This window comes from Orussus abietinus, unplaced genomic scaffold (genome assembly GCF_000612105.2).
Source record: "Orussus abietinus isolate OABI.00-Male unplaced genomic scaffold, Oabi_2.0 scaffold603, whole genome shotgun sequence".
NCBI classification, from domain to species: Eukaryota; Metazoa; Arthropoda; class Insecta; order Hymenoptera; family Orussidae; genus Orussus; species Orussus abietinus.
The window spans coordinates 7,683-22,828 of record NW_019394746.1 but is presented as its reverse complement, the minus strand read 5'-3'; the positions used below and the strand labels follow the sequence as shown (position 1 = coordinate 22,828).

The 15,146-nt window shown below is 42.0% G+C and overlaps 1 protein-coding gene across 4 annotated transcripts; it reads right to left on the bottom strand.

The window, feature by feature from the left end:
- Positions 1 to 101: 101 nt before the first annotated feature.
- On the bottom strand, positions 102 to 6,701 carry LOC105696518 (trimethylguanosine synthase). Of its 4 annotated transcripts, XM_012419057.1 has the most exons (9): positions 6,472 to 6,701; positions 5,848 to 5,983; positions 3,883 to 5,762; positions 3,508 to 3,754; positions 3,316 to 3,385; positions 2,791 to 3,198; positions 2,541 to 2,672; positions 1,175 to 1,473; positions 102 to 932 (listed from the first exon to the last, which is right to left on the bottom strand). In XM_012419057.1, the coding sequence occupies exons 1-9, from the start codon at positions 6,579 to 6,581 to the stop codon at positions 822 to 824; spliced, it is 3,393 nt and encodes a 1,130-aa protein (XP_012274480.1). In that variant the 5' UTR covers positions 6,582 to 6,701; the 3' UTR covers positions 102 to 821. The 4 variants fall into 4 exon arrangements, with proteins under 4 accessions (XP_012274480.1, XP_012274478.1, XP_012274479.1 ...); XM_012419055.1 differs by having other exon boundaries at positions 2,791 to 3,385; XM_012419056.1 differs by having other exon boundaries at positions 2,824 to 3,385.
- Positions 6,702 to 15,146: the final 8,445 nt, after the last annotated feature.

Below are 15,146 nucleotides of genomic sequence, written 5' to 3'. Positions count from 1 at the left end.
TTAGGTATTACCGAATCTGAATGTATCGTCATCTAGATATTTTTTTACTTACCGTAATCATGAAACTGAGTATGACCTTTTTACAAATTGAGACGTTAAACTTCATGTTCTGGATATATTTATTAATTGATACTAAATTAGCAGAAGTGTACATAAAACTGTAAAATAATAGTTTGGAAATCGTTGTAAAATGTAAAATACATTGTCCCGGTATCCATAGTTTCGATTGCCAGAATTAAAATTAATACTTTACATGGTCGTCAAAGCAAGTTTGTATTATTGTTGAGAGTTCCAGATCGGGTCAGACTTTGAAATTACAGCGATCTGCGATTACAACACTATGGAAGATTCAAATTCATAATTCGCACGACCACTCGTGAATACTTAATGGACTTGACAATGAAATCACGAGGTTATAAGAAGTACCGTATCGATTCGCTCAACTGGGAATAAAACATACGAAAACACTGATCGACGTCTTATGGTATTATCTGTACGACTTTCAGAGCTTTATAAATCTCGATGATTTAGTTTTATTTAAAAGTGCCTATAAATCATAGAGATCTATAAAGGTTCGAAATGGGAAATTTGAGGTTATCTGGATTGAATCTGTTAATCCGGTTGAAAGTAAGGTAAAATCTGTTTCGATAACTTAAGCAAATTGATACGGTTCATTATTTACAGCTAACAGTTCATTGAAATACGAGAAGGCCTCTGTCTCTTCTGAATAAGTAACTTCAGGATCTTCTCTTACGTTACACACCATGCCCTCAGAGAAGTTTCATAAAGGTTTCTCCGTTACGTTACACAACATATCACAACTAAGAGTTCCTGGGCAATTCCCCGTAATAAGCTGTTATAGCTATCAGCTTTCTGTCCAAAAAGTTTTGTTCCACTTCGACGCCACAGCCCACTCCAGCCAACATGGCAAGCTGTGAGAGAAAAAGTTTTAAAAATTGATAATGTCAAACAAAAAGGGAAGTCTTTACGAAGTGAAGTAAAACTCCCTTCAAATCAGTCGATTCGAATAAGACACTTTTTTTAAAGGGTATTGGATCGAACTGTTTGACACTTACAGGGTGGCAATCCAGGGGATTTCTGGAGTTTTACTTCAATTACTTTATAATCATGTTTCACTTTACCTTAATAACGAACAGAAAAAGTAAAGCTTTACCTGCATAGTGTCCACGTTTCTGGGTAGGAAGTAGGCCACGTTGTCTGAAATCTGCTTTGCTACGTTAAAAAGCTTCATTCCACCAATTGGTTGCATGATACTTTCGAGATCAAAAGTTTCTTCCCTGGCATATCCGGGTCCACCCCACGGTGGACTTAGAAAAACTACATCGGCGACCAACTTTGATGCTAATTGGAAGAAGTCTCCGACAATGAACTCTATTCTGTCCTCCACACCGTATACTCTAGCATTGTTGCGAGCCAATTCAATCTTTGCTGGATCTATATCGATGGCGAACACTGAAAGAGTTTATCATTAGACCCGATAGAAATGTGAGTACGGTACTCTCACCTAGCACGAAGCGTTAGTGTCATTTTTTCAACTTGCCACGTAGACGTAAAGTGCTAGACTGGACAGAGTACAGTATTTTTAGTATATTTATGCCCAGTTCTAGCTCGGTCAAATCACTGATCACCTAACCGTAGGTTAAAGTTAACCTCTAAGTTAATCATGGGTTAAAAACGTAAACGTTCGTTAAAAACCGAAGCTAAACGATCGAATTTGGCTGGTTAATCTAAGCGGCGGTTAATGGGAATTAACCCGCTGTTAAAATGTGGCGGAACGGGCAATTAGTTGTAACCGAGGATTAGCTTTTCGACCGAGGCAAAGAATTCAGAAGTCTCATAGAAGTCCAGATCCTATGTCAGCGCTTGATGCTCTAAAAGTTGGCTAACAAACCAGAAGTGGGGATAAAAGAGAGATCGCATGTGTTAACCAACAATATCTCACATACGGGAGGAAAAGAGACGCATATGGAAAGGCGAGTATTGGGTGTAAGATAAAAAAAGAATACAATACCCTATATATCGCCATAAGATTAAGAGAGATGAAGAGATGATTACAGCGCCGCCATCCGTATGCTAACGTACTATTTGTCTAGCATCGAATGTCCGTATCCTGGGCTTCTATGGAGACTTCTGAATTCTTTGACCGAGGTCGGTGGAACCGGACGTTAAGGCGATGTGAAAGTGGCATCGAAGAGGTTTTGTTTATAAAACTTTTCTCCCAACTCGATTCACCAAACAGTTTGAAACTTTACAACGTGAATAGGGAGACTATAAGGAAGGTCCCGAAACTCATGAAATTTCAATTCTTCTCAAATTTGTTTATAGGTATTTTAAAAATAGTTAATAAAAAATGAAATTTCCCGAGTTTCAGGACCTACCTTAGGGTCTCCGTATTCACGTTTTAAAGTATGAAACGATTTGAGACACCCAGTTCTATGAAAAGCTTTACGAACGATTGAGCTTTCGGATGCCACTTTCACATCCCCTTAAAGATTTAGTTTCTCCTTAAATGAAGTTACCTTTCTCGCAAGTAAATGCAAATTGTATAGCGTTTCCACCAGCACCGCAAAATGCATCGACGACGGTGTCGCACTTGCACCGCTCGGAGATGTGCTGTGCAATTTTCTCAGGAGTTACGGAGAACCAACTCTCTAAAAAAAATTAATTATATCTTTCATATCTGACTACCATATATAGTTCATATTATGTTCAGATGAAAGAACATAAAAGAAATGAGAAAAGATACTCTCCGATTATGTTCACACTCACCGCGATCTAATTTGATACCTTCGTCGAACTTACTAAAGAGGCGATATCGTTTCACCCAGTACTTCATCATCGTCTTATCACCGTCCACTTCGATTGGAAGACTGACGTTCCTTTTCCCTTGCTTCCTCCTCTTTTTCTTTTGAGTTTTCTTCCCACTGTCTTCATCGGACAGTTTCGTGGCGAAGGTCTCGTTGCCATTGGATCGGCAGTCGACTTCCATTTCTGCGGTTTCGTCAGCGAAATTCCCTCCCGTCTGCACTGCTGACGTTTCAACGATTTCAACATCCGCGATGCTTTCCGCGTGTCTAGCTTCGTCTACTTTCGTGTCCCCGAAGACATCGTCGAGGTCTTCGTGGGTTTTAAACGTATCGTTTCTAATATCGTCCTCTTTTCTATCTGGCTTTGACTCTAGAGAATTTGTGCTTGTTTTACTAAATACAAGCCGTTTCGCATGCAGTTTAGAATTCAGACTAGGATTACATTCCTCGTCGGAACTGGACGTAAATTGTGCTTTTGTATAGGAACCTTTGTCATTGGGTTGAAGCTCTAACTCTGAGGGTACTCTCATCGGACAATAAGACAAGTACTGCTTTACCTACATCGCGTCAAAATCAAAAGTGGGATATCAGCCAAAGTATATAACTTTCTTCTAGAGCGCTGACGCAGTTCTGTAAACAGATTTTTTAAGGGGATATTACGCCTGTCTAATGTAGTTACCTTATCTATCGTGTCTGTAATCTCAACCCCATTATCGTCGAAATACATATGCTTGTTAACAGCCTTAGGACGGCTGAATTTCATCTTCAACTGCCTGTTTTGTAATCTGATGTTTCTCTTCCTGTACACTACCTCACCTTGCAACTTCAATTGCTTCTTGTTATCGTTGAATGTATACCCCATCAGTGAGAACGCTTTCTTCACTGTTTCTAAGCCCTCGTTAGTGTCATCGCAGTCAGCCTCATGGCTAGAAAAAAGAATTAATTAATAAATAATCTTGTAATTGATCAAGTAGCATTCAATTGTCATAACTTCGTACGGTTTAGTTAAAATGAACGTATAAGTATGCTGTTTAAAAATAATGTTTCCTTTTACCTTCGCTTTAGTGTTATCGGCTTGTCATCTTGAGACTTATCTCCATCCCCTTTACCTACTAAGCCTTTCCCATTGCTAACGTTACTATCAAGAAATGCAGAGCCATGTGTAGTGGAAGCAAGTGCAGAGCTTTGGTCTTCCCCTATATTTTGACACTGGTTTTGGTCCATCTTTTCTGTCGTATCGTCACCATCCATTTCTAATTGAGAGTCCTCCGACTTCATTGTTAAGTTTTGCATAAGCACACCTACTGATTCGATGATCATCCTTTTTGTCGTTGAATTACTTTTCTTTGACCTTTTCACTTCGATCTTATCTTGTTGCCCGAGAGTTCCAAGCGATGACTTTGGATCTTCCATGTTGTGCAGTTCCGATTCAATATGTATTTTATTTAGTTTACTAATATCTACATTATTTTGGGACGTATCGTGTAAATCATAGGCATCGGCAAACTCATCTGAGCGTTTCGAATAGCTTGCAACGAAGATATCGTATTGGCTTTGGTACTGTTCTTGAAAGTGTTCCTGCCACAACTTTTGCCAATATTTGTCATTGTCTTCCGATGTGTATTCATTATCTTGATCGGAGCTGTTGCTCGTTAGATTACTTTCAATGGAACTGGTTACGGAGCTAATAAGACTGGAGGACTGAATGGAGTTTGAGTCAAAACTCGAACTGGTGAGAGTCATCTTTGTGACGTTAGTCATGGAGTCGGAAGCTGCACATGTTTTTGACAAAGAGCCATTAATGGAACCACATCGTGAGACAGTTATGAGTCGTTCATCTTCGCCATTGGACTGCAGATTGTAGCTCTCCTCCGCACTGAAAGGGCTTAGTGGATTCCACCCGTCTCCTACTTCTGGCGATATCACATTGCTTATTAATCTTTTTCTATTCTCTTCGGCTTCGCTGTCATTAATACAGTGTTTGCTTGTGTTATCGAAGGAGAAAGTTGCATTATTTAGCGTATCTTTAACTTTAACATCACAGCTAGCTAATCCAGTTTTGCTAAAAATTCCTTCGAAGTTTGATCGACCAAGTTCACAGTTTATGTGCGCTTGATTTGGAAAACACGTGTTTTGTTCGGAATATCGTTCGATGGTTTTTTCCTTTGTTTCGTTGGACACTTTAGCATCGTCTTCAACTTGTGATTGTGAGTCTTGCAGATAACCAGGGTTTATATAATCGGAGTACTTTTGAATCCAAGATGCCCAAATTAATTGTTCACCGTTTCTAGCCCAGAACTTTTCCCAGGCTACTTCCACGGAGCTTTTGTTCTTTTTACAATACGCGGCATAAATACTATGATAGGAGTTAGATAAATTATCTTCTGGAAATATAACATCATTCTCATTGTGGGTCAAAGTATCGCTTTCAGTCGTACCATTCAGCATAGAAGAAACATTTTTGTACGATGTAGAGTCACTTGCCATGGAGTCGTTTGCCCCTGAAGTACTCGAGGGGCATTCAATGTGGCAGTCATCTGTTTTAAGGCTTGAGAAACTGTGGCTGGGATCCGAAGTTTTCCAGGTGAAAGGTTTATCACAAGTATCGGCATCTCCTGTTCCAGATTGAGTATTAACATTGCTTTCACGGTATTTGGTACGTATCTGAGTATCGTCAAGATCGTCTTGGATATCGACATCTGTAGAGGTAAAAGCCTTTCCATAAGTAGCTAACAGATTCTGAATACTTTTAGCTTCGTGTTGATCGTGATATTCGGATAAATCTGCACCAGAGTCTGATTGATGTAGACCAAGTTTTTGAGTGAGAGATTGCGTGGTGGGTCGATAGGCTAAATCTCGGACAGAATCGTGCTCATCCGTTGAATAATTGTTGTCGGTGTGTGACGCACTGCAATAACAACTGACTGGTTCCTCCTGATAGCAAATATAAGAAGATAGTAGGCCACCTTTAGGAGTAAGCGCGAATAAGACTCAATTAATAACATAGAACTGCTCTTACATCATGTTTTTCTACCAATTGTGTCTCTATGGAAGTTCCTTTATGTATGGCCAGCATTTCGCCCACCCTGTCCCCTTCGGCGTCCTCATCGTCACTGGCACCCTCGGGAGCGAGAACCGTATAAAATTCTGGATTGCTTAAAGATCAGAAATTCCAAAATTAAATAACTTCTCCCATATTTATTACTTACAAGAGGAAAGAAACTAAACAGAGGACAAACGTTGGCTTTAGAAAACAATAAAACGTAACGAACAGCTGCTATGTATCCCTCTTCTCTACGTTATGGTAATGTTTTGCGTAAGTAGTTCAACCTACCTATCGAATGGATATTTAAAAATACAGCCGATCACATTACTGCCAGAAAGAATATTAAAACCAGCTCACTTTCTTTTAATAATCCGTTAGTCAAGTTCCACGGGGATGTTCTAATAACTTTCTATGATACCTGTTACGACCTAACGTATTCGAGTGGGTGTCAAGGTTAGGTCATGTGTCACACCACTGATCGATAAGCTTATTTCTCAAATATTAGGAAATTAACGGGAATACTGGGTATTTCCGGTGTGCCGATTCTTTTAGAATTTCTCACGGATCTCATCGGTTGGACTCGCACGAAATATTTACCGAATAAACACTCTGCTGCACAGACAATAAATGTAACTATCAGGGTCAGCGGACTCCGCCTGTTCTGCAATGTAAACTTCTGCGAGGGATTCCCAGTAATGATCGCACATATTGAAGGCGGTGCGATTTTCCTAATTGAGCACGAATCGTCACAAAACCCACATGTCTTACGCGCCAATTTTTATCATTTCTTCTAAGGAGAGCAGTTCGCCATTACCGCCTACGCCACACCGACATGAAGTTGCCGCCTGTGCGGATCGATAATCGATACACATCGAGGTATCGAAATGGAATTCGTGCACAGAGTATGTATATAGAGATGAGTTGGGAGATTGCTCACGAGCAGGGTGGCGCGATCAGTCCTGTGCTGCCCTCTGGGACTCGGTGCGGGCGGCTAACGTACTTGCCCCCTGTTTTTGGCGTTTTTAGGCAATTTGTGACGTTTCTAAGCGTTTCTAGGCTTTTATAGGCTTTTACAGGCTTTTACACGGTTGGGTAAGTATAATACGTCAAGTAATTCTTTTCTACACGTATATTACAACGTATAATACGTTCCTAGTTTTCTACGCAGACACGAAGTATATTACCCCAAACTAAATGTGCAAAGCGCATGCGCAATATCGTCAATGGCCAATGAGAGTCCACCTATTTACCTCTAAGAGAGATTCTCATTGGCTATTAAGGGGATTGCGCTTACGCATTCACAAATCCGCGTACATTCGAAATCAGCCTTCGAAATTTTAAATGTATGTATATATGTGCATTTGACGTTTGTTTGTAACGGCTGATAACGGGTATTTGAAGTCGTAAGATTCGTAAGCAATATTTGTATGAAAACGTATAAAGGTGGAAGATCAAAAAGTAAATTATGGGATGAAACAAATGGACAAGATGGATGTTTATAACCTAGCGGATACCGTATGCCCTACGTCTGTCCTGTCCGCCATATTTGATACGTTTATCCTGGTTTTCTAGGTTTTCTACGGTAAACTACTTGATTTACGTAATATACGTCAAAAACCTCGAAAATCGTGAAATTACCCCACCCTGGGCTTTTATAGGCGAATAAATTTCATTTCACGCTATTGAGAAGATTGAAAATGTTTCAGAAAGAATCTCAGATGCCGGTAATAGTAGAACACTACGGGGGAAAGGAATATAGTTCGAGGGCGCTCCGACAGATGGAGGCACCCACTCCTCTTGGGACGTCCATTAACGTACCGCGTAATAAAAAGTAAGTGGTAGGTAATCGCCAAGTTAGAATTTCTCGTGATATCATTTCTTGAAATGCACTAGGATGTACAATTATAATTACACCGTATCCATTTGCACACTCGTGATTCACGGAGGCGATAAAATGCAAATGTAACGAACGCTTAATGGCGAATTTACAAAGGATAAATCGCCGGTAATCGAAAACGCAATATCACATGCTAACCAGCCTTTTATATCATTTAAAAGCCTGCAGAGATAAGAGTAAACCGTTTAGCGTCCGTTTTCTTCTCTCAATCTCTTATGCAGAACGCCGCTGAGGCATAAAACCGTAATGACAGCAATATCCATGATGGTGTCGGATAACAATCGGAGAATTCCACACTCGAGGTTTACTTTCCTTCCAGGGTGGGCGTACATTGTACTCGGGACGAAAAAATGGCAGAAGTGCCCAAAGACTCCCACACGATGCCTTTAAATAGCCTCTATGAATAGATGGAGATATATCCGGTTATATTCTGCTATTCCTGCACAAGTTGGTACGTGATTTTTATTTACTCTAAATACAAAAGAAATTTAACCTACCGAGAAATGAACCTACGTTCGTTTTTATATTGACAGCTGGGTCGAATTATATTGGATATTGTACCAAATGGCATACTCCACCTGTCGTTTTCGTACATTAATTATTAAGAAATCGAAGTCAAACTCCAGAAATCCTCTGGATTCGTGCTTTCTGGAGCCCTAATTGACTGCAAAGGGATCCCTTGCGCCATCTGTGATTTCCAGGTCAATTAAATTTTCACTCCGAGACTTCGTATTTCCATCGTTTTAGCATAGAAGGGTATAAAACCTTTTTTTTTGCCTTTATCGCGTTCAAATGCGAGTTTATCGATTACCAGAGTGTTCTAAATTGTCGTAAAATTGTCCTGACTCTTTCGTTTCTTATATCAGAGCCTTCGATAATTGTATATTGATCGAAATATGAGAGCCATCTGTGATTTCCAGGTCAACTAAATTTTCCCTCCAAGGCCTCGTATTTCCATCGTTTCAGCATAGAAGGGCATAAAACACTTTTTTTTGCCTTCATCCCGTTCAAATTCGAGTTTATCGATTACCAGAAAGGTCCAAATTGTCAAAAAATTGTCCCGACCCTTTCGTTTCTCATATCAGAGCCTTCGATAATTGTATATTGATCGAAATATGAGATCCATCTTTTTATTGGTATATTATTATGCGGCGCGCCAAAAATGTTTTAAAAATTGCACATATTTCTTATGTTATAGATTCTATTATATAGTTTTATTCGAATTTCTCTAGCGCAGGTTGTTTCAGCAACCTTACACCGTGCAAAACTTTAATCGAATCAAAAACACCTTCTTCAGGTGTAAAAAAACTTCGCCAAATATATATATAGAAGGCTATTTATTGGTATATTATTACGCGGCGCGCCAAAAATGATTTAGAAAATTGCACATATTTTTTATGTTATAGATTCTGTTATATAGTTTTATTTCTCGAGCGCAGGTTGTTTCAGCAACCTTACACCACGCAAAACTCTAATCGAATCAGAAACACCTTCTTCAGGTGTAAAAAAACTTCGCCAAATATATATATAGAAGGCTATTTATTGGTATATTATTACGCGGCGCGCCAAAAATGATTTAGAAAATTGCACATATTTTTTATGTTATAGATTCTGTTATATAGTTTTATTTCTCGAGCGCAGGTTGTTTCAGCAACCTTACGCCGCGTAAAATTCTAATCCCGCTAAGCAATTGATTTAACCGAGACGTATCGATTATGCAATTTTATTCCTCCTAGGTGTTTCTCTCCTCGGCGTTTCCCTCTCCCTCTGGGAGACCCGACAGATAACGCGCCCTCGCGGGATGCTGAGGAATTGCGGCGTGATCGAGCAATGGCGTAGGCGGCGATCCAGTGATAAATTAATTTTTATCGCTTCATGGGTGGCGGCCGTTTCTATTGGTCGCCGATCGGGCACCTCCCACTTTGCAGTTATCTCTCTCTTTCTCTCTTCCACGTTTCGTTCCCCTCTGCCGTTCGCCACTCTTCTCGGCGATGATCTTCCCGGTAAATTATAGCGAGCCCGCTTTCGCGCACGTAGACTTTACGCCCGGCCTTTCCCAGACTCTGCGATCTATCTTCCCAGTTCACTTATTTACTTTTAAGCGGACTCGCACTTGCAGCTGCACAGGTGCACGAGGCGCGTTACGAAATCCCCGGTTCCCATTTTCCTCGGGAGTGGCGTCAAGCATCTCGTTCGTTAGCGTTTTTACCGTCTTCGCGTCTGCGTCGTAACTCCCCTAGTAGCATGGAATAATTTATAAATAATTCTTTGTAATCTTTGATAAGTATCTCAGGCGACGGATTCTTCAAGATCTCTTGTAGATCTCATTCGAAGATATTTGACATATTTCTTGAAAATCTCAATGACATACATAGTTTCAATAATTTATAAACATATAGAGAAAGTATATTTTTTAACTTGTTAACGTAATGAAAATTCATTTTTTACTTCACGACTATTATTCATCACCGCTATTTCATTGTGGGAACAAAACGTGGGATTTTGATTTTAAATATTTTTAATACGTTTATTATGTATTCGGCAGATAATATTTAAAAAATACTTGTAGTACAATGAAACTAAATGTTTGGTATATCTGGTAGAAAAATATTATGAAAACACATGGAGGTAATATTAGATAAATATTATTGAGATAATATTCTAAAGTAAACGTTTGGCAAATATTTCAAATGTCTGGTAAATAATTACAAAATGTACGATATTCGTTAAATACATACAAAATATAGGCAGTTTTACTGGATTGCAATTTTTTCCTCTACATTAAATATATATTTACAAGAAATGTTGAATTTGAGTGTTGAGCTTCCGATGCGTTTGCTTCTAGCCGGGAAGGAATATATTTTAACTTAACGTTTTTACATTAATTGAAAGTACGGTAAACGATTATGCTACAATTACAAACTTCCATTTTCAGTTTGGAAAATTAATACATTCCATGTATTTTAAAAACATACCCTCACCTAAATATTTAACCGAAAATGTCCAAACAGGGTTCACAATTGAAAGCGTAAAATAAACGCTAAATCAGCGTTGAATATAATTCGTAAAGGGCGGCGATTAAAGTGTGAAAAACGCGTTATCAAACCCGTAATTCCACAATAAGACGTTTATTCGGGTGTTTATGAATCAAGGAAACGTAGGGATACGAAAGCTTATTTATCGCTCCGCAATCAAAATGCTTCATTAATACCACTTCAGGCGCAATTACGTATAATAAAATCGGCAGCGTTTTATTCCCATTCGGGGAACTCATCGAAAGACACAGTTTTTCATGGCTTCGTTTTTTCTCCTTCGGCCGGTCTCGCAATCAGCTCTTGCGTTCCTCGACGACTCCCCTGATTCACGCGAATAACCCTTTCCGGATTAATACCGCGGACAGAGCCGGCATTTCTAGATTAAACCGCAATCCGCGGTATCTGGAAGTGCGTCCTAACCGGGCGTTGAAATCACCGAGTCGTCGCGCCGGGTCGTGGGTGTCCAAAGCGATACCGCCTATTCCGGCGTCGAAGTCTCCGGAGATCTCGTTTGCCAAAGGCTGAGCCACTTCGCTCTTACGAGGAACTCCCCGATTCTTATATCGCGAAACTCAGCCACCGTAACTTCGAAATGGCCTATTAAGGTGAAGTGAAAACCCCCTTCAAATCGGTCGATTTGAATACAACACTTTTTTTTAAGGGTATTGGACCAAACTGTCCGAAACTTTGTGACATGACACGTGATCATCTAAGAATTGTCCTGACACATTGAAAATTTGGATTTTTGGAAGAAACTTAGACCAGGCCAGAACCAAAATGGCGTCCAGCTCTCATATTTCGAGCAATATATAATTATTGAAGACTCTGGTATGAGAAACGAAAGGGTCGGGACAATTTTACGACAATTTAGAACACTCTGGTAATCGATAAACTCGCATTTGGACGGGATAAAGGCAAAAAAAGTGTTTTATGCGCTTCTATACTAAAACGATGGAAATGCAAGGTCTCGAAGGGAAAATTTAATTGACCTGGAAATCACAGATGGCGTAGGGGGTCCCTCTGCAATCAATTAGGGCCTCAGAAAGCACGAATCTAGAGGGTTTCTGAAGTTTTACTTGAGATATACTTACTGTTGCTTGAGATACTTAGCAAAGATTACAAAGAAATATTTAGAAATTATTCTATGCTACTAAAGTAACATGGATTAGGTCGAGGACGTATTTGGGGTGTGGGGTCCGATCTCTTAGGCGTAGCAGGACGTCGTCCTTCCCTCGGTGTGGGTAGATAGGAGTGATAGTCGATATCTCCAAGAAATGTTAAAAAATCTGTCGCTCGAGATATTTAGCAAAGATTACAGAGAAATATTTAGAAATTATTGTATGTTACTAAGGTAATATGGATCAGGTCAAGGACGTAATTTGGGGTGTGGGGTCCGATCTCTTAGGCGTAGCAGGACGTCGTCCTTCCCTCGGTGTGGCTAGATAGGAGTGATAGTCGATATCTCCAAGAAATTTAAAAAAATGTGTTGCTCGAGATATTTAGCAAAGATTACAAAGAAATATATAGAAATTATTCCATGCTACTAGGGTAATATGGATTAGGTCGAGGACGTATTTGGGGTGTGGGGTCCGATCTCTTAGGCGTAGCAGGACGTCGTCCTTCCCTCTGTTAGATAGGAGTGATAGTCGATATCTCCAAGAAATTTAAAAAAATGTGTTGCTCGAGATATTTAGCAAAGATTACAGAGAAATATTTAGAAATTATTCCATGCTAGATATTTAGCAAAGATTACAAAGAAATATTTAGAAATTATTGTATGTTACTAGGGTAATATGGATTAGGTCGAGGACGTAATTTGGGATGTGGGGTCCGATCTCTTAGGCGTAGCAGGACCTCGTCCTTCCCTCGGTGTGGGTAGATAGGAGTGATAGTCGGAGGCTCGGACCCGGGTCCGGCAAAGGTAAAGGCCCTTTGGCGCTTTCCGTGTGTGGGTCCCTTGACGGGCCCAGGGTCGGGAGGAGCGGAGAGCAGGTTGTACTCGGGTTGCGGCGTCGGGCCGCTCGTTGGCTCGCTCGTTGGCCGGCCCGTTGGCTCGCTCGTTGGTCCGCCGGGCCCGATGGAGGAGGATGGATGCTGCGGGGAGAGAAGGCCGCGGTAGTCTTTCTCGGCCGAGTAGGTAAGATAAGGACGAACGGACAAACGGACTGACGGGCCCCGGAGGTAGGGGATTCAGTCTCGCGGCCACGTGCTACACGAGCGCACGCCCCGCACCGTGGGACCGCTGCGGACCACTCGCCCCCTTTCCCACGTCGCCGCCCAATCCGCACCTGGACCAGCTCCGGACCCGGACCCGGTGCCGACGGACTCTGCCCTGCCGGGATGTCGGGGCCCGGGGCGACCGAGTGACTCGGCCGCCGACCTGGGGCCCGACGATGGAGCCGACCGACGCCGCGCGTCGTCGTCAGCGGGCCCGCCTCGGGGCCGCGAAGAGGGTCCCTTAGTGCCGCGGCGCCTCCACCTGGGCCTCCTTGACAAGGCGAAGGGATTTCGGGCGTGACAGTGGATCCGCTCTCGGATTTTCCGCTACCAGTGCCGGGGTTTGAGGTTCCTTCCGTGTGGTGCGCAGGCGTTTCTGCAGAGTTTCCGGTTTGGGGTCGAAGCTTCGACGCTGGTGCCTCCTTGGCTTTGACCGTAAGCACCGCAATTTCTATGAATCTGGCTTGGGGTTTCGTGGATTGAGATTCGGTTATTTAGCTTGTTAGGAAGTGTTGGGTCATTTTGGAACTTACCCTGTTAGGGAACGAGGGACCCTTAGTGTCGCGGCGCCTCCACCTGGGCCTCCTCGACTAGGCGAGGGGATTTCGGGCGTGACAGTGGATCCGCTCTCGGATTTTCCGCTACCAGTGCCGGGGTTTGAGGTTCCTTCCGTGTGGCGCGCAGGCGTTTCTTCGGAGCTTCCGGTTTTGGGGTCGAAGCTTTGACGCTGGTGACTCCTTGGCTTTCACCGTAAGCTTCACAATTTCTATGGATCTCGCTTGGGGTTTCGTGGATTGAGATTCATCGGAGCTTCCGGTTTGGAGTTGAAGCTTCGACGCTGGTGACTCCATGGCTTTGATCATAAGCACCGACATTTCTATGGATCTGGCTTGGGGTTTCGTGGATTCAGATTCATTTATTTAGCTTATTAGGAAGTGTTGGGTCATTTTGGAACTTACCTTGTTAGGGAACGTGTAATGTTGGATCTTACCGTGTTAAGAAACGTGTAATTTTCTTACTTACCGAAGAAATGATGCATTGTCGCGTAATTGGTCGACACTTGAATGTCGTATACGGAATAATTAATTTTCTGAGCGGTAGTTGATACTGCGAACGGAAGAATCGGGTCCAGGTCCGAATCTTTACGAGGAACCATTAAGGTGATGTGAAACTGGCGTCGAAGAGGTTTTGTTTATAAAAACTTTTCTCCCAACTCGGTTTACGGAATAGTTTGAAACGTTACAACGTGAATAGGGAGAGTATAAGGAAGGTCCTGAAACCCAAGAGATTTCAATTCTTTTCAAATTTGTTTATAGGTATTTTGAAAATAGTTAATAAAAATTGAAATTTCGGGAGTTTCAGGACCTACCTTAGGGTCTCCGTATTCACGTTTTAAAGTATGAAACGATTTGAGACACCCAGTTTTATGAACGATTGAGCTTTCGGATGCCACATTCACATCCCCTTAATCCTAGGAACGTTGCGCTTAACCCGTCGATGTAGACAGGCTCTGGGCATTAACGAAGGATTAATAAAGTGCGCTTTCGTTCCGCGGTCTGGTACAATTCTATTTATCGGCCCTCACCCCCTTGGAAGGGATAATTCCCGAGCGGCGATCTTCGGCGCGAATCGAGAGCGGTGCCGATTATCCTCGTAATTCGATTTCACGGCCTGCCCCGAGGATCTATTAAATCCTGGCCGGATCCGCGAAGTCTCGATCATTATTCCCGATAGGCGTTTCCACGGCGGGCAAACCGCACGATCGCCCTCGAGTTTAACGAACCGCGATTCGCCGGGATGCCGATTAATTTGTCACCGTGACGCGTGTAACAATTTCGCCCGTCAATCGTCGATCGCACCTGAGTGACGCGCTCCTTACAACAGGTTCGTTAAGTCGGCATTCCGGCCAGAAGAAAGATGAAGCCCGATCGGGCAAAAACCTCCGATCTGCTGTTTCGGTTAATCGAGTTTCGCCGTTTGGTCATTATCGACGCGAGATATTAACGTTATCGCGCCCAGGGATCGATTTAAGAAAGGAGAGAGATCGACTGTTTTGTGGGAATTAGAGTCGGCTTAGTTGGGATTGCGACTATGATCTATATGCTAATTGAATAGTTGATATT